At 39.2% G+C, this 22,920-nt stretch overlaps 3 protein-coding genes across 8 annotated transcripts; 2 read left to right on the top strand and 1 right to left on the bottom strand.

Moving 5' to 3' along the window:
* LOC119991795 (guanine nucleotide-binding protein subunit beta-2-like) lies at window positions 1-11,873 on the top strand. Of its 5 annotated transcripts, none has more exons than XM_038838264.1 (6): window positions 1-384; window positions 470-564; window positions 2,140-2,564; window positions 3,128-3,485; window positions 4,363-4,476; window positions 11,552-11,873. In XM_038838264.1, exons 1-6 carry the CDS (start codon window positions 279-281, stop codon window positions 11,585-11,587), a joined length of 1,134 nt encoding a protein of 377 aa, XP_038694192.1. In that variant the 5' UTR covers window positions 1-278; the 3' UTR covers window positions 11,588-11,873. The 5 variants fall into 5 exon arrangements, with proteins under 5 accessions (XP_038694192.1, XP_038694193.1, XP_038694191.1 ...); XM_038838265.1 differs by lacking the exon at window positions 11,552-11,873 and adding an exon at window positions 5,039-5,175; XM_038838263.1 differs by lacking the exon at window positions 11,552-11,873 and adding an exon at window positions 4,674-5,172.
* Window positions 11,874-15,699: 3,826 nt separating this feature from the next.
* On the bottom strand, window positions 15,700-19,323 carry LOC119991794 (proline-rich receptor-like protein kinase PERK7). Of its 2 annotated transcripts, XM_038838259.1 has the most exons (9): window positions 19,043-19,323; window positions 18,210-18,870; window positions 17,598-18,125; window positions 17,421-17,507; window positions 17,271-17,341; window positions 17,071-17,147; window positions 16,823-16,967; window positions 16,544-16,705; window positions 15,700-16,328 (listed from the first exon to the last, which is right to left on the bottom strand). In XM_038838259.1, exons 2-9 carry the CDS (start codon window positions 18,781-18,783, stop codon window positions 16,050-16,052), a joined length of 1,923 nt encoding a protein of 640 aa, XP_038694187.1. In that variant the 5' UTR covers window positions 18,784-18,870; window positions 19,043-19,323; the 3' UTR covers window positions 15,700-16,049. The 2 variants fall into 2 exon arrangements, with proteins under 2 accessions (XP_038694187.1, XP_038694188.1); XM_038838260.1 differs by lacking the exon at window positions 19,043-19,323 and having other exon boundaries at window positions 18,210-18,968.
* A 193-nt stretch (window positions 19,324-19,516) lies between these two features.
* Window positions 19,517-20,279, top strand: LOC119990545 (40S ribosomal protein S30-like). Its single transcript, XM_038836518.1, has 2 exons — window positions 19,517-19,846; window positions 20,233-20,279. Exons 1-2 carry the CDS (start codon window positions 19,705-19,707, stop codon window positions 20,277-20,279), a joined length of 189 nt encoding a protein of 62 aa, XP_038692446.1. The 5' UTR covers window positions 19,517-19,704.
* Window positions 20,280-22,920: the final 2,641 nt, after the last annotated feature.

Below are 22,920 nucleotides of genomic sequence, written 5' to 3' on the forward strand. Positions count from 1 at the left end.
CTCTGTGATCACAGAGTCAGAGCAGACCGACACCACCTTCACCTGCTCACCACCCCCGAGCAACTGGACAACCATTGCCTACTTCAATGATCTACACTTTTTCCTACCAACTATTCTCTCTCTCAATTTACACTATCGAACAGAAAATTTGAGTTAAGAAATATGACTCTTGGTTTCACATGAAAATTGTGATTGCTAGAGCTCAAATCCAGCTTAATTCGATGAATATGAGTCGCTATACTTGATTTCCTTTTTTTAGCTGGCGATTCTTTCTTCAAATGTCTGTCACTGAGCTGAAAAAGCGACAAGAGGCGGCGACGGAGACCTTGAACAATCTAAGAGAGCGGTTGAGGCAGAGGCGGCTTCAGTTGCTCGACACAGACGGTGCGATTTTCGTTGCTTGCTCTTTGTACAGTATTTTTTTTCCTCGTGTTTGTTTTGTTTGGTATATCTGATTGAATTTTGACAGTTGCGACTGATGCGAGGGGGCAGGGAAGGGCTCCGGTCACATTCGGCCCCACCGATCTAGTGTGTTGCAGGACGCTTCAAGGACACACTGGAAAGGTAATCTATGTACTACATTTGTCTTTTTTTACTTTCAGAAATAGAAATTCATGTGTATTTCTGCTTTTTTGGGTTTTCAATTCAATTTTTTTTGTGTGATTTTGTTAAAATATTTGCAATCTTGCTGTAGAAAATGCTGGAATACTAGAAAAAAAGAGAGACTACTTGTAGTTATAGAGATTATGTCGAACTCGGCAAGGCTTGTAGTTTCAAACAATCTGGGAATGAAAAGAATTGCAGAACTTAGAACCCTTGCTAACTAGTGCATGGCTTCAGGATTGTTGTTGTGTTGTTGGACACTGTAAAGAATAAATAGGAACTTAGTTCCGGCATTGCAACTTAAAATTGGAATACTGAAGATTGACACGCAAAATGGTGATGTTTCTTGTGCGTATTTGGTAAGCTCGGGAGCAGGAGGTATGACACAATTAGTATGTGCGAATATGTTCGTATGGGCATGCAGAAACATTGGCCTATGCAATTTTTATCTAACGGAGGACAAGATGGGGAGGACTGCAACAAACAAGTAAAGCACACCAGATCCCTGGAGGTGTAGATTATCAATTTATCATAATCCACTGTAGTTAGAACATTGATGATAAGAATAGGGACCTGATCCAATAATTTTAAATTCCCTCTTCTTGATGAGCATAGTAAGATTGGCAACTTTGACCTATCATGGCGGTAAAAGAATCTCTAGTTAGTTTTTCTTGTATTTTTTGTTCTTTGAATGGGAAAATAAGTTCTTTGATTGGATACTTAGTATTGGTTTCTCAAAGTACATGTATGCAATTAATTTTTCTTTTTGGGAATTTAAGAAGATGCATTGTGTAATCAGGACATTATAGATTATTGCATGTGCATATTTTTTCTCTCTCAATCATTTTGCTTTACTATGGTGATAAACAAACATGGCTCTATGGAAGAGTCGTACTGTTCTTAACTTGGTGGTATATGAGTTCCTTTCAAGGCATCCTGATTGCTTGAAAACTCTTATCACCATTACATAAAGAATTTGAGGAGTATATAGAGGGTTTGAGATGAATAATAGGTGGGCGTTAGTTGTTGTAATTTTTACTTGAATAGTTGGATGTCTTCTACAATTGTTGGACTTGGAGGGAAGAAAATAGTAAGCTTGAGAATATTGGAACTATTTAGTGTTCATTAGAACATTTAGGGGAAGGAAGAATCACAACTTCATTTGAAATTGTCTATCTTCTCAACAATATCGCCCTCTTTTATGCGACTTTCGTCTTTATATCACTCTCATTTGCTGTTCGAAGAAAGCATAACCTTTTTCTCCTTGTATGTCCACCCTTTAGCAACCCTTAGACTTCGCTAGGTCATTGGTGTTTGGCAACTGCAAGGATACTTGGGCTGGTGTTTATCTGATTAGCTTATCCATTTGAAAAGTGAGATGCATTGCCGCTTATGATAGGTCAGACACAAGTACTGAACTTTAGGGGTGGGGGGATACACCAGATTAATTCTAGGATGATGGTAAGGTGGTTTGTAATTCTCTGTATTTAAAGAAACGATTGATTAAATTCACAAAATTTTTTAAGGATTTCACAGGTTTATTCCTTGGATTGGACTCCTGAAAGGAATAGAATTGTCAGTGCTTCTCAAGATGGGCGGTTGATAGTGTGGAATGCTCTAACCAGCCAGAAAACTCATGCCATAAAGCTGCCTTGTGCATGGGTCATGACATGTGCTTTCGCTGTGAGTGGACAATCTGTTGCCTGTGGGGGACTTGAAAGTGTGTGCTCAATTTTTAACCTGAATTCACCAACTGAAAAAGATGGGAACATACCGGTATCAAGAATGCTTAGTGGGCATAAGGGTTATGTCTCCTCCTGTCAGTATGTTCCAGATGAGGATACTTGCCTCATCACTGGTTCTGGTGATCAAACGTGTGTTCTGTGGGATATTACAACAGGCCTTAGAACTTCTGTTTTTGGAGGAGAATTTCAGTATGGACATTCAGCTGATGTATTGAGGTAAATTAGGAATCATCACGCTTCTTTCAAACTAAATCATGTGTCATTTTTGTTACCAAATCAATTAGTTTTCAGCTACAGTTTTCTCTGCCATCGTCATTGATAGAAAGATTTGCAATGTAGCAATTAAAATTTGTATCCCTTTGAAAGACTTGGCTGAGGATAATTGTGATAATCTAATTGAGTCCTCCAATTCAGAATTGAATTGATCTTTGCATCGGCAAAAATTTAGTGGATTTTTGTTCTCTGTTTGTGACTTGATGAAGCTGACCTGTTGAAGTTCTTGTAATTCTGAACTTGATGCTTGCATGTGGAGAATTATGAACCTCTTTGGCTCTGTATTCTTTTTTCTTGTTTTATGCTCAACACTGTGTTCATTGAACTTGTTAATTTTATTGATCTTAATGGATTTTAAACTGTAAAGTTGTCACTATTGTATTTGATGTTTGCATTTTACTCAGCTACCATTACCACTGCCTGCTGCTGTGATACTGAACTGTGGCATAAAGAGTATTGATTAATGATTGGACTCTAATGCTGCAATATAATGTTATTGGACTCAGCATCTCGATAAACGGATCAAACTCTAGAATGTTTGTCTCTGGTTCTTGCGATGGAACTGGCCGATTGTGGGACACTCGTGTTGCAAGTCGTGCTGTGCGTACTTTTCATGGTCATGAGGGAGATGTTAATACTGTAAAGTTCTTCCCCGATGGCAACAGATTGGGAACTGGCTCAGATGATGGAACTTGCAGGTTATTTGACATTAGGACGGGGCACCAACTTCAAGTATACTATCAGCAGAATGGTGATGGTGAAGTCCCTCACGTGACTTCCATTGCATTCTCCATTTCAGGAAGGCTTCTCATTGCTGGATACTCCAATGGGGATTGCTATGTATGGGATACTTTATTGGCAGAGGTATTCACTATCACTATAGTTATGAAACCTCTATAATGTCTAGTGTCAGTCCATGAAAGCATATTTGTATATATTTTTCATTTGACCGCGAAGAAAGGGACCAAATTGCCTTCATTGTGTGATCAGATCCACTTCATATTTGTTATCTGTTATTTTTCTTGTTCTTGGGTTCTCTGTGAGTCTGCTTGTTCTGTTGAGTTGAAACTTTATCTATTGTTGTAGCCTCTCTTGGCCCTCGTGATCATCTCGATATCTTTCCTCATAGTTATAGCTGCTATCTGACTTCCATTTCACAGTGGAATAGATCGAACTTCCTTATTGTGTGATTCAGCTTCTTTTGTGTTATTATTATTTCATGTATACACGTGTACAAAAAAATTTATATATTTCAATGGAGTGTTACATCGGTAAGCTAGTACTGCCTACTTGGTACATGGGGTTGGTTAGTTTTCATTCATCCATGTTTGCTGGTTGGGGTTTTGAAATGCTCAGACTTCAAAGGTTCTTGAATTTTTCAATTAAATATTAAATTTCACAGTTCTATTGTCTCTTTCTCGGTCTCATACGGAACATCATGAATATTAGGTTTTCTGATTTTGGTTGATAAGCTGTTGCCTGGGCTTGATCTGAAACACAAATTTCAAATCGCCCCGCTTTCTAAAATATTGAAAGAAGAGAATCACTATTGTAACATGGTATTTGCGTGACTATTTGATGGGCCAGGACTCCATAAATTCATCATAACTTGATAATGCTGATCCTGCATTCAAATTTATTACCTTTTCCCATTAATTTTGATGCTAATACACCGTTAGAACGGATTCTAGTTGTGGCTTGCCAATGATGCATTTGCTTTAAAAAATTTTGTTCCACACAGGTTGTTTTGAACCTGGGATCCCTCCAGAACTCACATGAAGGCAGAATAAGCTGTCTGGGTTTGTCAGTAGATGGGAGTGCCTTATGTACAGGAAGTTGGGACACAAACTTAAAGGTTAGCCATTCTAAGCCATTTAACGCCATGTGCATGCACGAGACAACCCCTTCATGAGTTTTCACACTTTATGCAATAAGTGCAATTCCTTTGTCTGGGTCAATCGAATTTGTTAGAAGCAGAATTGGTATAAGTGAAGAGTAATTAAGTATTATAGTGATAACGTTCATAAATTTATCACGGGGCTATGCTCTCAGGCACTTCTCAAGGGCCTATGCTCTCAGGCACTTCTCAATGGTCTAGATCGAGCTTAATATGTGAGAGTTTTGATAACTAAGGACACACTGGAGGACTTTAAGCATAAGTGGCTTATGTTATAAGCCAATCTTTTTTTACATATTCCAACAGATAACAACTCTAAGAAGAAAGATGAGTGATAGGCCCATTGGCAAGGTTTACAAGAGGACAAGGCCTGCACATCCAATTGTGACAAGTGGCTAAGCACAAGTGGACCAGCTGGTGTTTTATTATTAGTAGTAGCTGATATTTTAGTGCTTTCTGTTATTCTGTAGGGTTTCATGCTGTTGGGTATTTAAGTGGAGTGTCTCTGCTGGTTCTGTAGGTACCTTTTGGATAGTGGTTTTGGGAGGCCCTGGCACCTCGAATGCTCAGGAGTTGTTCACAATATTATCTCTGTATATATTGATATTTTCCTTGGTTCTTATCAATATCAGTATATCGATTACATCTGGGTTATTCAAGTCATTGTTCCTTGGATCTTGTGTTATTACCCTTGGTTCTTATCAATTGGTATCGAAGCCCTTTTCGATCCACAATGACGAAATCCAAACTGGAGGAACGAACGGAGGTGGTTGAACAGGAGGTGAGTGCCTTGAAGGGTGGGGTGGTGTGACTCGACTACAGGATGACATGACGGAGTTGAAAACATGTATGCTGGCGATGCGCGAACTTTTACAAGGCAGAGAAGGGTCGGACAAGGGTAAAAGCAAGTTGGAAGGCACCTCCTCTGTAACATCAGAGGACAACGCTGAGAGGAGACAACTACCGATTGGGAATCCAGCCGCAGACGCTTAGAATTACCATTGTTCTCCGGGGATGACCCATGTGGGTGGCTGTTTAGGGCTGAAAGGTATTTTACCCTTAATCACTTATCTGATGTAGAAAAACTGGAGGCAGCTGTGGTATGCCTGGAAGGTAAAGCACTAAGTTGGTATCAATGGGTGGAGATTCGCGCACCCATCCATACGTGGCCTTTGTTTCGCACCGCGTTGATGAAGCGTTTCAGAAATTCCCAGTGGGGTAGTGACCATGAGAATCTGGTTGCAATCCGGCAGGAAACTACGGTGGCGGAATACCGTGAGAGGTTTGAGCAGCTTTCCTCACTTTTGCCTGACGTCTCTGAAGAGATGTTATGTGGCACATTCATCAATGGGCTGAAGGAGGACATACGGGCTGAGGTAAAATTGAACAAGCCCAGAACATTAATAGACCTGATGGAGTTGGCCCAGTGTACTGAAGATAGGAATATAGCGTTGGAGATGGCACGTGGCCCTAAATATCATCGTGTTACCACAGCGTCGTCGACTCGTGGCAGCGTCGCTCTCAGTCCCTTGGTCGGCAGCCTTAGTCGACCATCGGAAACGTTCCGCTCTCTCCCACCACCACGGTCTGATAATCGCAGCCCCAAACCCACTGATAGTCCACCCTTTCCCTCACCAAACTTACTTTCTTCGGGGGTTGGCAAACGTGAGTCGTTTCGTCGTCTGTCAGAGGCGGAGGCTCAGCAAAGGAGAGAGAAGGGCTTATGCTTTCATTGTGATGAGAAGTATCGACCTGGACATAGGTGCAAGAATCGACTATTACAAGTTCTTATTGTGGCAGAGGAAGATGGGGAAGGATCAGATCCGTCTCTCAATCATGGCGAAGGTGAGGATGCCATCATGGAACAGTTGAAACAACCCACCGAAGCACTATCAGATGATCCACCACTGGCGTTATCCATGAATTCTATTATGGGGTTTTCTGCAGGTAACAGTACCTTGATGCTTCGTGGGTGCTTATTTGGTAAACAGGTAATCATATTAGTGGACAGTGGTGCCTCACATAATTTCATTTCGACGGATGTGGTAAAAGCGTTACGAATTTCTGTTGATACCCGTAGGAATTTTGCTATTCAAGTAGGCAATGGGGTGTTTGTCCAAGGAGGGGGTTTGTGTCATGATTTGGTATTAGAAGTGCAAGGTGTTTCAGTGCAGGAAAATTTTCATGTCATAGATTTGGGAAGTGCAGATGTGGTGCTTGGAATAGCCTGGTTGCAAAAATTAGGGGATATCTCATCTAATTATAAACTGTTGACGATGAGCTTTAGTATGAATGGTCGGCAGATTGTATGGCAGGGGGATCCAGCTTTGTCCAAAACAGTGGTTTCATTGAAGTCCATGTTGAAGATGTTGAAACAGGAGGATAGGGGCTTTCTGATTGAGTTTGGCAACAGCCAATTATATTCCATGGAGTTAACAAAGGCCGAAACAAATGTGGTTAAACAGAGTACGAATGGGACAGCAGAAATGTCAAGTCTTCTACAAGGGGTCTTAGATGAATTTGTATCAGTTTTTACACTGAAGGTTGGCCTGCCCATTTCTCGGGAACATGATCATGCGATAAGATTGTTGGAAGGGGCTACTCCTCCAAATATAAGGCCATATCGTTACCCCTATTATCAAAAAACAGAGATTGAACACTTGGTCAAGGAAATGCTCGCAGCTGGTATAATAAAACCCAGTGTTAGTCCTTATTCGAGCCCAGTCCTACTTGTGAAAAAAAAAGATGGGGGATGGCGGATGTGTGTCGACTATCGTGCTTTGAATAAATTGACTGTACCTGACAAATTTCCAATCCCTGCCATTGATGAGCTACTTGATGAATTACATGGGGCAACCATATTTTCTAAACTGGATTTAAAGTCCGGATATCACCAAATCAGGGTACGCAAGGAGGACACCGAGAAGACCGCTTTCCGCACCCATGAGGGACATTATGAGTTTCTTGTTATGCCTTTTGGGCTAACGAATGCTCCTTCCACTTTCCAATCACTCATGAGTGAGATCTTCAAGCCCTATCTCCGCAAGTTTATCTTGGTGTTTTTTGATGACATTTTAATTTTCAGCAAGGATTTCCTCTCACATCTGGCTCATCTGAGAATAGTCCTTGATATCCTCAAGACCCATGACCTGGTTGTTAACAAGAAGAAGTGTGCCTTTGCACAAGCTCAAGTAGAGTACCTGGGACATATAATTTCAGCTCAAGGAGTGGCAGCTGATCCAACGAAAGTGCAGAGTATGATTCAATGGCTTCCCCCAACTAACCTTAAATCTCTTCGTGGGTTCCTTGGTCTCACGGGGTACTACCGCCGCTTTGTGCAAAATTATGGGAGATTGGCTGCCCCTCTCACTCAATTGCTAAAGAAGAATGCGTTCCACTGGAGTAATGAGGCCCAAGAGGCTTTTGGCACATTGAAGAAGGCCATGGTTAGTGTTCCTGTTCTTACTTTGCCTGATTTTTCTAAACTTTTTGTAGTCGAAACAGATGCTTCAGGTACAGGTTTGGGGGCTGTCTTAATGCAAGAGGGACACCCACTTGCTTATCTAAGTCAAACTCTATCTCCCCATGCTCAAGCAAAGTCGGTGTATGAACGCGAGCTCATGGCAATTGTATTTGCTACCCATAAATGGAGACATTATTTACTGGGCAGGAGATTTATTGTGCGTACAAATCAGCGCAGCCTTAGATACTTGTTGGATCAACGCTTACTACATGAGGGCCAACAAAAGTGGATTACCAAGTTGATGGGGTTTGATTTTGAGATACAATATCGCCCGGGATTGGAGAATAAAGCTGCAGATGCCTTATCCAGGAAGGAGGAACCCTATGCCAATGACCATAAACAATTAACGGCACTATCTGTAGCTAACTGTTCAGCATTAGCCGATTTACAAGAAGAGGTGTTACAAGATCCTACTCTCTGTGCTGTAGTTCAAGCTCTTTTAGTCTCACCTGATAGCCAGCCACCATACTCTTTGAAAGGAGGCTGCCTTTTATACCAGGGTCGACTTGTATTGCCAAAGAATTCTCCTCGCAAGCAGATTTTTCTCAATGAGTTTCATTCATCTCCTCAAGGGGGTCATTCGGGTTACTTCCGTACTTTGAAAAGAATTTCTCATGTCTTGTTTTGGCAAGGTATGCGAGCTGATGTCAAGACATTTGTGGCTCAATGTGAGGTGTGTCAACGCCATAAATACTCCACTCTAAGTCCTCAGGGCCTCCTCCAACCTCTCCCACTACCTGTGGCTTCTTGGAATGACATAACTATGGATTTTCTGGGAGGATTTCCCAAGGTGAAGAAGGTGGATACTGTGCTGGTGGTAGTTGATCGCTTAACCAAATACGCTCATTTCCTTTTATTGGGACATCCCTATTCAGCTAAGGATGTCTCCACTGTGTTCATCAATGAAGTTGTTCACTTACATGGGTTCCCTCAATCCATCGTCTCTGATCGAGACCGCGTGTTTGTAAGTAATTTCTGGTCAGAAATGTTTAAAGCTGCGGGTACCAAATTGAAAATGTCTACTTCATACCATCCACAAACGGATGGTCAATCCGAGGTTGTTAATCGTTGTTTGGAGGAATATTTGAGGCGTTTTACCAGCAGTCACCCCACTCAGTGGCCTACATGGGTTCCTTGGGCGGAGTATTGGTATAATACCACGTTCCACAGCTCTGCCGGGATGACTCCTTTCCAGGCTCTTTATGGACGTCCTCCTCCCACATTACTTAAATTCACAGGAGATGCTTCCTTGGTGAATGTTCTGATGTGTGACCGCAATGCAATATTGGAACAGTTAAAGGACAACTTGAACACGGCTCAATGTCGTATGAAACAATACGTTGATGGGAAACGGCGTGCAGTTACCTTTCAACCTGGAGATCAAGTGTTTGTGAAGGTCCAACCGTACAAGTTCAAGTCCTTGGCTAAGCGACCTTACCAGAAGCTGAGCCCGCGCTTCTATGGTCCCTTTCCTATAACTCACAGAGTTGGTGAGGTTGCTTACGGCCTAGCCTTGCCTTCTGAAGCTGCTATACACCCCGTTTTCCATGTATCTCAACTAAAAAAATCCAACACCCCTGGCCTCCAAAGTCAGCCATTGCCAGTAGCATTAACAGCTGATTTGGAATTATTATTTGAACCTGAATCTGTTATCCAGGTACGAAGGTTACTCACAGGCCAATTTGAAGTCCTAATCAAGTGGAAGGGACAGCCAGCATGCGATAATTCATGGGAGCTTACAGAAGACATTCAAGCTCAGTTTCCTGGCTTCAACCTTGAGGACAAGGTAGCTGCTGTAGGAGGGGGTATTGATAGGCCCATTGGCAAGGTTTACAAGAGGACAAGGCCTGCACATCCAATTGTGACAAGTGGCTAAGCACAAGAGGACCAGCTGGTGTTTTATTATTAGTAGTAGCTGATATTTTAGTGCTTTCTGTTATTCTGTAGGGTTTCATGCTGTTGGGTATTCAAGTGGAGTGTCTCTGCTGGTTCTGTAGGTACCTTTTGGATAGTGGTTTTGGGAGGCCCTGGCACCTCGAATGCTCAGGAGTTGTTCACAATATTATCTCTGTATATATTGATATTTTCCTTGGTTCTTATCAATATCAGTATATCGATTACATCTGGGTTATTCAAGTCATTGTTCCTTGGATCTTGTGTTATTACCCTTGGTTCTTATCAATGAGAAAACAAAGTCAGTCCTTTTTTTTTCTTTCTCCTTTTATACGTATTTCCAAATTTCAAGTTACATTCTCTGGCATACTTAATATGAAGGAAGCAAGTGAATGATTTTCCATGGTAGTTTATATCCGTCATAATGTCTGAGAAATAATATAAGCATACAATACTTTGGTACGCATGATAGCTATATAATTCATTATTATCAATGGCTTCCTGAGATATCCTGGTACACTGTGCATGTCCATTGGTGTTCTTTGGGAAATTGCCTAAAACTATTACTTATCCCATTTACATGGTGAAATTCCCCGAAAATTCTGTGACTGCTGGAAGAGAACTAGCTAATGATTTCCTTTTTCTTTTAGGCTTACCTTTTTTCATATCTAGTTGTGGAACTGGTAATCAGGGGCCTAGTATGATATAAGGTATATGAGAAATCCTAGAGCGAGAATCTGACTTATCGCTGTTATCGCACTACCATCTGAAGTGCCTGCAGATCCCTCTATTTTCAACCTAGAAAAACACTACAGGATCGTCAGGATGAAGAAAGATCAATCAGCTTGCCAACCTTGCTAACTGCCAGTCATTATTATTCCGTGTTTTTTCCAAATCATTTCTACTATGAATGAGTTAGATTTGAAAATAAATATTGTTCCTTTAAAAAGGTAAGATAATATTATTGACCGTCAAAGTCGGAATATTTTGTATGGTTAATATAGATTTGACAAAATCCTAGATTCCACAAATTTTTGTTAAACATTTTCCTGTAAAATTGCTAGATCCCACAAATTTTTATAAAAAAATTACAGTTTGGGCATAATTATCAATTTATCATAACATCTCTTCCTTTCCTTTTTTTTGTTGTTTGTTTGCGATTCTCCACAAAAGTGTTGAAAGTTTCCATGTAGTCACAGCTAACTTTGACTACCAAACTGCAGAAAGAGATGTTATGATAAATTGATTATTATGCCCTAAACAACCAAACTGCAGCAAAAAGAAAATTGGTCATGACCTCATCATATTTGTTGGTAAATGTAGAGATGTATGTTTATTACTAGTTGCGAAGTGATACTAATGCCCTCCGACCCTAATGAAACCATATGCACTCCCTTCTCTTCCTGGTGGTAAAAGGAGAAGAACGAAATTTCATAGAAGTACCCATAAAAAGAACAATTTCTTACTCCATCTTCATTTTCTTTGTATTTGATTGAGGTGCTAATATGGGAAACATAGTTTTATCTACTGATATTCTTAGTTGTTTTTGGATTTCTTGTTTCCATCGGTGACATTGATTTTGTTCAATGAAATGAAGTATCCACTCTCTTTTTACAGATTTGGGCTTTTGGAGGGGACAGAAGGGTGGTATGAGTTCTGGAAGAGCAAAAGATTTATCTTCTGGATTTCCTCTCCCATCTTTGCCATGCTTCTCGGAGTTGTAAGAGATCCTTGTGCTGTCATACTCTAGCATGATAGTGATGCTTGATAAATCATACTCTTGTATCATTGCTCTTTGTGATCCTGGTGCAAAAAGCTGACAATTAGATTATCATAATTAACTGGCACTGAAGAATTTAATGTCTCTGGTGTGAGTGGCCATTATTCATTGTCTATTATCCTTGCGTCTTAAGTCTGATCTTGCCCGATTATTTTTCAACTTTTTGTTGCAGACTGTACCTTAGCTTAGATTCAAATCACATTGTTGGCTTTTATTATTATTTTTACATTTGGTCTTTCCATTAATATTTTAACTAGTCATTTATATAATTTCTTATTTTGGTTACGCCGGTATTATGATGGAATTAGCATTATGATTTCATTGAGGTGAAAAATATATTTATAAGCTAGTTAAAACACGAGAAAAAAATGAATGACAGAAACAAATAGTCGCAGTGGATTTTAGTTGATTTTTTCATAGACTCGTGTAGTTGATCCCACATTGTTGGAATAAAGACTCGGATGATGATAATTTTTGGGATAAAAGTTCGAATGATGATAATTTATAGATGGTTATTTATGAAAAATATTATAGATATGAGAAATAGTATTCCCACCCCCAAATTGATTATCTCACCCCCAATGATTGATTTTCATTTTTTTAATGTTATTTTACATATGATTTCATATTTGATTGTTTTTAATTACGTGTGATTTGATATTTGATTCTCATTCCAAAATTAATTTTCTCACCCTCTCATTGGTTTTTCCACCCCTATCAATTAATTAAAGCAAACTTATTACATCACATCAATACAGATTAGCGGGTATATTTAATGTATGCTGTAAGTTGTTCTCTATACGGAGTGACTGGCATAATCATTCATATATCTAAACCATTGAATCATGAGGCATTGGGTAATTATCTGTCAATGTCAATTGAACGAAGTGATTACCATTCACAAATCCCATTCATTTGCATAATCATGCATGTAAATACGCTTTTTAATTGTCCAATTACATTTTGTCGTTCATATGCTTGCAGCGCAGGCCTTGCCTGGTCGCGTGAGGGAATGATTGAGGGGAAAGATTGAAGATCGACTGGTTCTACGAGAGATTGAGAGGAGGGGAAAGATAAAGGTTGGGCTTGGGCTGGGCTGGACTGGGCCACGTATATTAGTGTGGGCAAAAATTAGAATCTAGGGTGGGAAAAAATGGACTAAATTTAGGGTGGGCACTTGGCCCTACTTATTCACGTATGTTTGCAGAGCACACAAAGATCAATATGTGCAGTGTAGGGGCCGAATTTGATATTGGGCCCAAATCCAACTCAACGATCCACAACCTAAAGTAACTACCAGGTTAAGAACTCATGAGTTAACGGGTGCACAGATCCAATTACGCCACTGCGGCCCAAGGGCCACCCTTTTGTCCAAAGCACACCTGGATTGGCTAAAATGGATCAGAGGTACCACATAGCCCAAAAAATTAACAGGCTCACAGGACTCCTTGGACTTTGCAGGCCTCAAGTCTCGGTCCAATGCCAAGCCAACACCTCATTGTGCAGCTGGAAGGCCAGGTCTTCGCAAAGCCTCGAGCCGCAGGCCTGTCCTGTCCCTAACACGGCTTACAACAGCCGACCTCAAGCCACTCACTCAACTTGCCTCTAACATGGGTTGCATCACCTGACGGGTCCCTCAAACAATTAAAAATAGAGGGACTCTCACTTTGATGGTGCGTTTGGTACAAGGGTAATGAGGTGTAATAGTTACAATGGTAATTAAATTTTAAGTTTACTTGTGTTTGTTATGTCAGTATAACTTTTACTCCTGTAATAAATTTTAGTAATTGAGCTTAGTTTTTACACATAATGGTGCGTTTGGTACGAGGGTAATGGGGTGTAATAGTTACAAGGGTAATTAAATTTTAAGTTTACTTTGTCAGTATAACTTTTACTCCTGTAATAAATTTTAGTAATTGAGTTTATTTTTTACACATAAAGTTTACTAATGGGGGGACCTGGGTAATAAAAAGTAATGAGAAGTTTTACTCCAACTTATTACCCCTTTAAATAAAAAATTCTAAAAGCCCATAAGTTATATATACACATATATATTATATATTATATATATGTATATATAAACACGTATATATTATATATTATATGTATGTGTATATATATATATATATATATATATATATATATATACACACACACACATATATATATACACACATATATATATATACACACACACTCACATATGCACTGTCTGTGTGTATACACACACATATATATATATATATATATACACACACACACACATATATATACACATACACACCCATATGCACAGTCTGTGTATATATATACATATATATATATATATATATACACATATACATACACACACACACACATATATATACATATGCACTATCTGTGTATATACATATATATATATATATATATATATACACACACATATAAATATATACATATGCACTGTCTGTGTATATATATACACATATATATATATATAATACACATACATATATACATATACACAGACAGTGCATGCACTATCTGTGTATGTGTGTGTATTATATATATACATACATATTTTATATATATATAAATATAAATATATACATATTATATATATATAAAAATAAATAATGTCGGGCTTGGGTCGGGCTCGGGCTGAGCCAAAATTGGTCTGAGGTGTCTGGCTTCAGGTTGGGCGGACCCAAAAAATGGAGCCCATGCCTGCCCGACCCATGCCAGCCCAAGGGGTCGGGCAGGGCCGAGCTCGGACCTAGGCCCGCGGGCCAAATGATGACCCCTACTCTTGTGTTACGTCTTTGTCATGGATTTGAATGATATCAGATTATTTTGTTGAAATTGTTAACAATTGTTATTATATATATATATATATATATGTCTGGCTGTGTGTATATATATGCATATGTATCTATATTTTTGAAATTTTGGTACATGATAGTTGTAATAATAAAAAACATAATCTCACTTTTTTCTAGTTTGGTTCATTACAATAATAACAAACAAGGGTAATGGTATTACACCAGTAATGTATAGTCGTAACAAACAAGAGTAATGAATACTTGGGTAAATTTTACCCTTCTTTACCAAACAAGGGTAACACTTATTCTCCATAATTATTATTACCCTTGTAACATTTACATGGGTAACAAATTATACCCCCAAATTCTTACCCTCTTACCAAACACACCCTGAGGGACATCCATTGGAAGGCACCAACTTTGATAAGCATTTACTCCAAACTCACTCTCGCTCACCACAATTTCCGCTCTCAGTCTAGGTCCACCGCTCATAACATAGGGTCCATTTGGTAGAGCGGAATGATTGATTTTCAATGTTAAAAGAAAAGTTATGGAAAAAAAAGCTGAGTTTAAAGCCGTGTAATATGTTGTTTAGTGAACTAAAAGTTGACGCTCGCGAAAATGTTGTTGAATTAAAATATTATAATATTAGATTTTATGAGTTTTGTATTAAAATTTGTTATTAAATTTAATCTGATAAATCTAATTTTTTATTAAAATTGATAAAAGTTGGTCCCTCATTTTAAAATATTAATAAATTTTGTAGAAATATTAACGATTTATTAATAAGATATTATATTGGGCCAACAATTTATTTTTAAGATATTATTAACATTACGTATAATAAATTTAAGTATAAATTGTAAATATTTATTTTACTTAACTTTAAAAAAATAAAGATATCATTAACATTACGTATTATTAATTGAAGTATAAATTATAAATATTATTAACATGACGCCATGCCATTTGGTGCGGCGTTGGACGTCAACGGATCGCACAGCAGTTTCCCCTTGTCCAACGCTGCACCAAACAGGCAGTATCAGTTGCTTCTCGTAGCACTCACTATCATCAACAGTATATCAGATCGTCTACATGCATATAATGATAGAAGAGAATAATTTGTCGCAAGACAAACTACTTTGGGATCTACCATCTAGTAAACATAAGTAAGCTAGTTCTACATACAACCTGATAATTATATATAATAAGTAATATAATTAAGGATGAACAGATTCACTCCACATATCAAAGTTAACAAGCAACTCCATCAGTGAAACATGCATTTTTTAAAACAAGAAAGCCGTAATGTTACAAATCGTGCCTTCATCTTTTCTTCCAATGCCTTTGCTGTGGACATTGGTCAAGCTAGCACTCCTAAAAAACTGGCATAATTCATCTCCTTAGCTGTTCTTGAAGCACATACGTTGATCCTGTTAACTACCACCAAAGAAATACCATTCTCTGCTTAAATGCACAGAAAATATATATGAAACTGTAATCAGTACTCATTCTGGAGGCTTGAGCTTGCTCAAGGACTCTGCCTTCGGCTTGCAACCCCACTCTTGTTCATTTCACCACTTGATGATGAAGCCTTAACCCCGTATTCACCGGTGTGGCCTAATTCGCTGCTTGCATACTCTTGGCTATCCAGTGCCATCTTCCTGAATTTCCTCATGTCCGTGCTGTATGAGCTATTCTCATAGTCAGAACTGCCAGTAGTTGGGCTGCTGAAAATGTTGCTTTGGCCAGGTTTCATCCCTTCATTCAAGTCCTCTAGTTGAACATCACCTTCTAGTGCACGTACAATCTGTGTCGCAAATATGTATCGATACTTCGTTAGATTTTACTCATCAAAGGTCTAGAGTTGCACATTTCTGAAACTAATACAACTAAAATCTCCAACTTTTCCTGCTCTACAATGTATACGTATTCTAATGGTTCAGCATTTCTTCATGTTTTCCTCAAGATTCAATGTGATATCAAAATAGCAACATAAGAACCATTCATAGTACTGCATTGTACCTGGCTCATCTTTGGGCGTCTCCTTGCGGAATGCCTAATGGATGCAGCAGCACATGCCACCATACGAGCCATCTCATGTTCAGCATAATTCCCTTCCATGAAAGGATCTGCCAGTTCATTGTAGTTTCCGTTCTCTAATGCACTCAAACATAAAGGTCTTGCCTGTTACAAAAAAATTAAGAATACACCAAAGTTTTGAACATCGTCAATACTTTAATTTGTAATTAGATCCATATTCTAAGTTTATGAAAAATCATTGAAAAGACTACTGATCCGCACCCAGTCCACCAAGCTCTCCTCCATCTCTCCAGTGGGATCAACTGGGCGTCGTCCTGTGATTAGTTCCAAAAGCATGACACCGAAGGAGAAAACATCAGATTTGTCTGTCAACTTGCCACTGGAAGCATACTCAGGAGCCAAGTACCTGCATTTGCAGTTTTGAATAGATAACTATGAATACATTTAACAAAAACCCAATGCTTCAATTCAGTAAAAGGTAAATAAATGCTTAGTTCTTTTGTCAGTACCCAAACGTTCCCATGACACGAGTTGACACATGAGTGAAGTTGTCTGAAGATAGCTTAGCCAACCCAAAATCTGCCACCTGAAGTTTTGTAGTTCAAAATGGTAAGTAATTAGCTTATCTAAGAAAGACCAAATTAAGAATCCCAAACAGCTTTATGCTAGCTAGATGGAAGGCAATGCTAACTGAGAATGGTACACATACTTTTGCCTCAAAACTTGTATCAATGAGAATGTTTGAAGCCTTAATGTCCCTGTGGATGATGCGAGGGTGGCCTGCATGTTTCGAATGCGTTAACAAATATACAAACATATTTAGGAAAAAAGTTAGCTATATACTTAGGGAATGGCTTACAGTCTTCATGCAAGTAAGCAAGTCCTTTGGCAGATCCAAGGGCAATCTTGATTCTACTAGACCAGTCCATTGGTTGGCCTCCCTTACCTGCGGATTTGAGAAATCCATTTCAATTCTAGCAGCAATGATATTTGTTGTGTCTCTATATTAAGTGATATCTACAATTGTGGAGCATACCATGAAGGTGGAATTCAAGAGTTCCATTGGGAACAAATTCATAAACCAGCATCCTTTGACCTCCAGCAATGCAATACCCAGCGAGGGACACAAGGTGGCGATGATGAACGCGGCTAATAATATCAACTTCAGCCTGAAATTCTCGCTCTCCTTGTCCACTACCCGATTTCAGACTCTTCACTGCAATTTCCTTCCCATTTGGCAATACACCTTTGTGTACATATCCAAACCCTCCCTGGCCCAACAGATTAGCCTGAGCAAATCCCCCAGTTGCAGCTGCTAACTCGTCGTAGCTGAAGCTGCTCTGGTTGAACCCAAGTGCCACGGATGGGTGTGGTGGAGGCAAGACCGGACCGTGTGCTCCAGAGAAATTGGAACTCATGTCACTACTAACCGGCCCTGGTGGTGGCGGTGGAGGCGACATATGCCAGCCTCCATGGCCAGCACCAGGAGGTGGAGTTAAACCAGAAAATTGGTCATGGTGCTGGTGTGGTGAGCTGTGCCAGTTATTATAATACTGATCCCCACCTGCACATTAGCAATGAAATCATGTATGCTTAATGCTTGCATACAATTTTTCTGATATGTATTCGATTAGAGAAGTTTGAATACCTTTATGATGATGAGATTGATTCATGTAGTACGGAATCTGGTCATGCTTGGGCGGCTTCTTTTTCTTTTTACTGCACACGCAGCACAAGACCACCATAAGAATGAACAGCACACCTGCCCCGACCAGGACTCCAATTAGAACCGGTTGATTCACTGAACTTCCATTACTGTCTCCATTATTTGACGGTGAAGAATTTGATGACGATCCACGTGAAGGAGGTGAGAGTGATCGCGGCGGTGGTGGCGAATGACGGGACGACTTGGATGGTGGAGGCGGTGATGGATTGTTGTTGTTATTGTTGTTGCCTTTAGGAGGAGGTGGGGAAGAATTGGAAGATGGAGGAGGGGGAGAATCTGAATTATTTGGTGGTGGTGGTGGTGGTGAGGACTGGGAGTTGGGCGGGGGAGGAGTGGAGGAGTCAGGAGGTGGTGAAGATTTGGAAGGCGGTGGTGGAGATGCTGGTGGAGGCGAAGACGACGGAGGGGGTGACGAAGATGGTGGTGGTGGTGATGAATCATCCGACGAAGGTGAAGTTGGAGAGGAGGGAGAATCAGGCGGCGGGGCTGAAGCCATCCGTGTATTTCCCGACTAAGATTGTCGTCGAAATGTGCCGGGCATCCCCCACCGGTCCTCCACAGTAAATAACAACCCTGGTATCACCTAATCACATTAATCCAATTCAAACACAAAAATCAACGACGACGACGACATTGACATGCACAGAGAACATCCACATTGTTGTTGAAATAGAAACGAAAAGAAAGAAGAAGAAGAAGAAGAAGAATCGGAAGCTTGCAAGATTTGCGAGATCTGAGAGAGAGAAAGTACGTACCTGTAGTCGAAGAAGGGCAAGTTTTGATTGTCAAAGGAGAAGGCGAGAAGACATGTTGCAATGCTAACTGTTCCATGAAAGAAACGGAGAAGCGTGTATGGCGTGCCAGAGTCACCTCCTATAAACTTGGATCTTCTTCATTCACCTTACTATTTTTAGTCCTTCTTGTGCTCCTCGCCTCTGCAACTTGTGATTCAGAGGACATTTTTTTGGGGGATTTGGTTTCCATAACGTGGCAGTAATCCACAGTTGGGGAAGACAGACCAAAATTGGATTGCTCTTCGCGCTTTCAGTTATATAGTTATGTGTTCTGGCCTATTTGTGGCCTGAACACTGGTTCAACAATGCTTGAAAAGAAGAGCTCTGTTTCTATGATGACTCATACTCTGTTGGAAAATCATAAATATCTCACAACATCCATCTCAAAAAACATCACAAATAGTGGAGGACACTAGGTCATTAGGTGTGGTAAATGAGTGCCACAAATTACTGAGATGTTTTGGGATGAATGTTGCTTGGATGTGTATCAATGTTATACTATGTTTTTGCCTATTTTCTCACTTTCTGTTTGGATGGTTTCCTGACGCCCAACTCGCCACGTAGGTGGTTCCACAACACGAAAGTGAGAAAATTTGTACAGACGAAAGAGAGCAGCAGCAGGGATGGGTAAGGTTCACGGATCTCTGGCTCGCGCCGGTAAGGTGAGAGGCCAAACCCCGAAGGTAGCCAAGCAAGACAAGAAGAAGAAGCCTCGCGGCCACGCTCACAAGCGTATGCAATACAACCGTCGCTTCGTCACCGCAGGTAATATCTCCTTTCAGGTCCCCTCGTTTATTTTTATTTCTTTGGGATTTTCATCTTTTCGGGACGCTTTCTTGGATCTGTGAAGCTCTACCTGTCTTAGATTGGACTGAAGCCGATGTTGATTACAAGTTTCGTTTCTTCTTTTCCCTTTCTAGTAGAATAAAGGAGATATTAGGTTTTGGGATATGAATCCAGGAACGTTGATTTTAATTTATATTGTTTAGTTTTGTTGAAGCTAATTGGTGACAAATGTAGTACCAATATCCAGTAACCTTTTTATGATTGTGCTATGAAATGTTTGAATTAGGATTCGAATTTAATTTGTCAATTGTTTGAGCAACTCATTTCTACGTTCTGATGATAACTTTCCAATTTCTAGTTGACAGTGGTGGGATTTGGCAAGAAGAGGGGACCCAACTCTTCAGAGAAGTAAAGCTTGAGAATTTAAGGACCAACTTGTGTGTTTTTGGCATATTTTCGACATACTCAATAGTTTTACTAGGTTGGTTACCGACTTACCGTCTGTTAGAGTTTTGAACTGTGTTAAAGATATTCTCATTCAATTAGATGGAATTTACTGGCTCCTGATTACTAGTTTGTTAAAGATATTCTCCAGCATTATAAGTTAATGATTCTTGTATTAGAAATTTTTGCTAAGATAATCTCACATGGGTGATCAAATATTGTTTCCCAAAATATGAGTACTTGATGAGATTCTTGAGAACTAATGGACACGTGCAGCATTTATCAGTAGATTGAGTGAGACCGAAAGAAATCATTCTTAGATGTGACTGTCCATATAATAGGAAACTTTCCAACTTATTTTGGTAGCGAATTTGTTGCAATGGGAGGGGGTTGAATAAAGGTTTCAATTTTCATGATGGTGAGCAGATTTCAGATATATCATGGTAAATGCTTTAGAAAAAATGAATGGATCTTTCTTTCGCATTGTGATAAGATGGTTGAGATCTAAAGTGATTTGTCCGAATATGTTATTTCATGTTTATTCAAGTTGCTTTGACAATACTAGCTTCGTGCCCTGTTGTTGCATGATGTCTTGTTTTGTACAGCGTGATTGCTTATGAGAGCACTTTTGTAGATGGCTTCTGTGCATGAATCTTGAAGTCTCCAAGTGCATCGATTGAGTTACAGAACCCCAAGAATTCTTGCTTCATAAGAAACTGTTTGCGCTTGTGAGGATGATTAATGATTTTAATTGATCAATCTATCAACCTTAGGCGAAAATGATAGATTTGTGAGTGTAAAAATTACCCTAAGAGGATTGGAAGGGCAATGGGTAAAGATAGACTAACCGTTATAAAATTTATAAAGCTTTGAAAGGAAAATTATGTCAAATAAAAAATCCAATCTATATCCCGAAAGGTCCAATGAAAAATCTAATTACTTAGAAGGGGAGACAATGCTGGATGTAAATCAAATTTTGTATTCAATTATTTCAAAATCATAAAAGTTTTTTAGTGTCTATTATAGGTGATTGAATCTACGATCAAAGATTTATCAACTTGGGCCACCAGCAACCTATGGAAAGTGATAATCATAAAATTCTTGGCACCAGTGGGGTGTCGGCCAAAGAGAATCCGATAGTCAAATCAGCGTTACAGAAAGCCAAAAGAGATGCAATATATGGGAATGCAGATGTTGTCTATGGTGTAAGGCACAATGGGGGAAAATATTTTTAGTGTGAGAATCTGTAAGTATATCTTGATCAAAAGAGGAGAGAAGATCCAAGAAAATTGAGCAAGATAGGAAAAAAGAAGACCCCTCCAACAGTCGAGGGTTTTGTTTATATATCGTGCTTGGGAGGATACGTGTCATTTGGACCATGCGAGGTGTCAATCAAAATAGTCATTGGGAAAAATTGGTTGTATTTGGTTTGTGTCAGAGGTAGGTATGATGTTGCGACTTGGTGTCAAGGATAGGACGAATGTCGATTTTGCGTCAGAAGCAAGGTCTGAAACAATGAGATTTTAGGAGAAAATTTCAAGGTAAGAGCAACCGCAGCAATCACGGTAAACTCATACGCAACGGTATATCTAGAGTTTTTGGGACACTTTTTTTTGTTAAAAAACATCACACATCAGAGACGATAAATGAAATGTGATATTGACATTTCGTTACAGTGCAACAACAAAACAAATTGATCCTATAGGACATTGGATGAATATTATATTGTATTTTCTCTCTCCCCAAGCGTGAAAGATGAAATGCGGAACTCGTGTGAAAGATCGAAGTCAAAAGAGGAAGCCGCCTTCTTCGATCTTCATTCTCATAGTGTTTCATTGCTTAATATAGATAATTTCTACTACAATGTCGTCCACACAACTCAACAACCGATTCATAACCAAATATTTCAACAACTATATTCGTAACCACACAACCCAATAATCACAAAATAGTCACACAATTCAACCACCATATTTGTAGCCACACAAGCAAACAACCACAAAATAGTCACACATTTCAACTACCACATTATTATAATAATAATGTTAATTATTTAACATTAATAATTATTTTCATTATTAATGTTAATGTCAATTGACTATTATTTAATATGATAATATTTTATATTATAATAGTTTTAAAATATATTAACTTTAAATTAATAAAATGACTATAGAAATGAATATTTAAATGATTTAGAGTCTGGTTTAGAGTGTCTAATGTGTGTATGTATTTTTTGAAAAACTGAAAATCTATGAAAAGTGTGCAAAAATTGAACATTTAAAATTTTTGTTAAGAGTGTTGTGGATGGTCTAACAGCTCTATTATTAGTGACAAGATAGGTATAGACTTTGAGGTATGCTTGAGGCTTTCAATGGGAAGGACGTACAGCTCGAGGACTGTTTCGAGGTTTATTTGAGATGACATGGGAAAAGGATTGGTGGAATTATTCTAGCAATCCCACATGATCTGCATCTTTGAATGCATTGGTTATGATGTTGTCAAATCCAATACATGGTTGCATTGGATGGTGGAGATTAGATGATATTGCTAAAATAATTTTAATCCCCTATCCCGATGACATGAGGTTGAACTCGATGTCGAGACCA

This window comes from Tripterygium wilfordii, chromosome 22, assembly GCF_013401445.1.
Source record: "Tripterygium wilfordii isolate XIE 37 chromosome 22, ASM1340144v1, whole genome shotgun sequence".
In the NCBI taxonomy this organism is placed as follows: Eukaryota; Viridiplantae; Streptophyta; class Magnoliopsida; order Celastrales; family Celastraceae; genus Tripterygium; species Tripterygium wilfordii.

Coding starts and splice junctions, on each gene's coding strand:
- LOC119991795 (XM_038838261.1), top strand. CDS start 279: ATGTCTGTCACTGAGCTGAAAAAGCGACAAGAGGCGGCGACGGAGACC. Junction 385..469: donor TCAGTTGCTCGACACAGACG/GTGCGATTTTCG, acceptor GAATTTTGACAG/TTGCGACTGATGCGAGGGGG. Junction 2,565..3,127: donor CATTCAGCTGATGTATTGAG/GTAAATTAGGAA, acceptor TATTGGACTCAG/CATCTCGATAAACGGATCAA.
- LOC119991794 (XM_038838259.1), bottom strand. CDS start 18,783: ATGGCTTCAGCCCCGCCGCCTGATTCTCCCTCCTCTCCAACTTCACCT. Junction 17,342..17,420: donor TGCTTACTTGCATGAAGACT/GTAAGCCATTCC, acceptor CGAAACATGCAG/GCCACCCTCGCATCATCCAC. Junction 16,968..17,070: donor CGTGTCATGGGAACGTTTGG/GTACTGACAAAA, acceptor CTGCAAATGCAG/GTACTTGGCTCCTGAGTATG.
- LOC119990545 (XM_038836518.1), top strand. CDS start 19,705: ATGGGTAAGGTTCACGGATCTCTGGCTCGCGCCGGTAAGGTGAGAGGC. Junction 19,847..20,232: donor CCGTCGCTTCGTCACCGCAG/GTAATATCTCCT, acceptor TCTAGTTGACAG/TGGTGGGATTTGGCAAGAAG.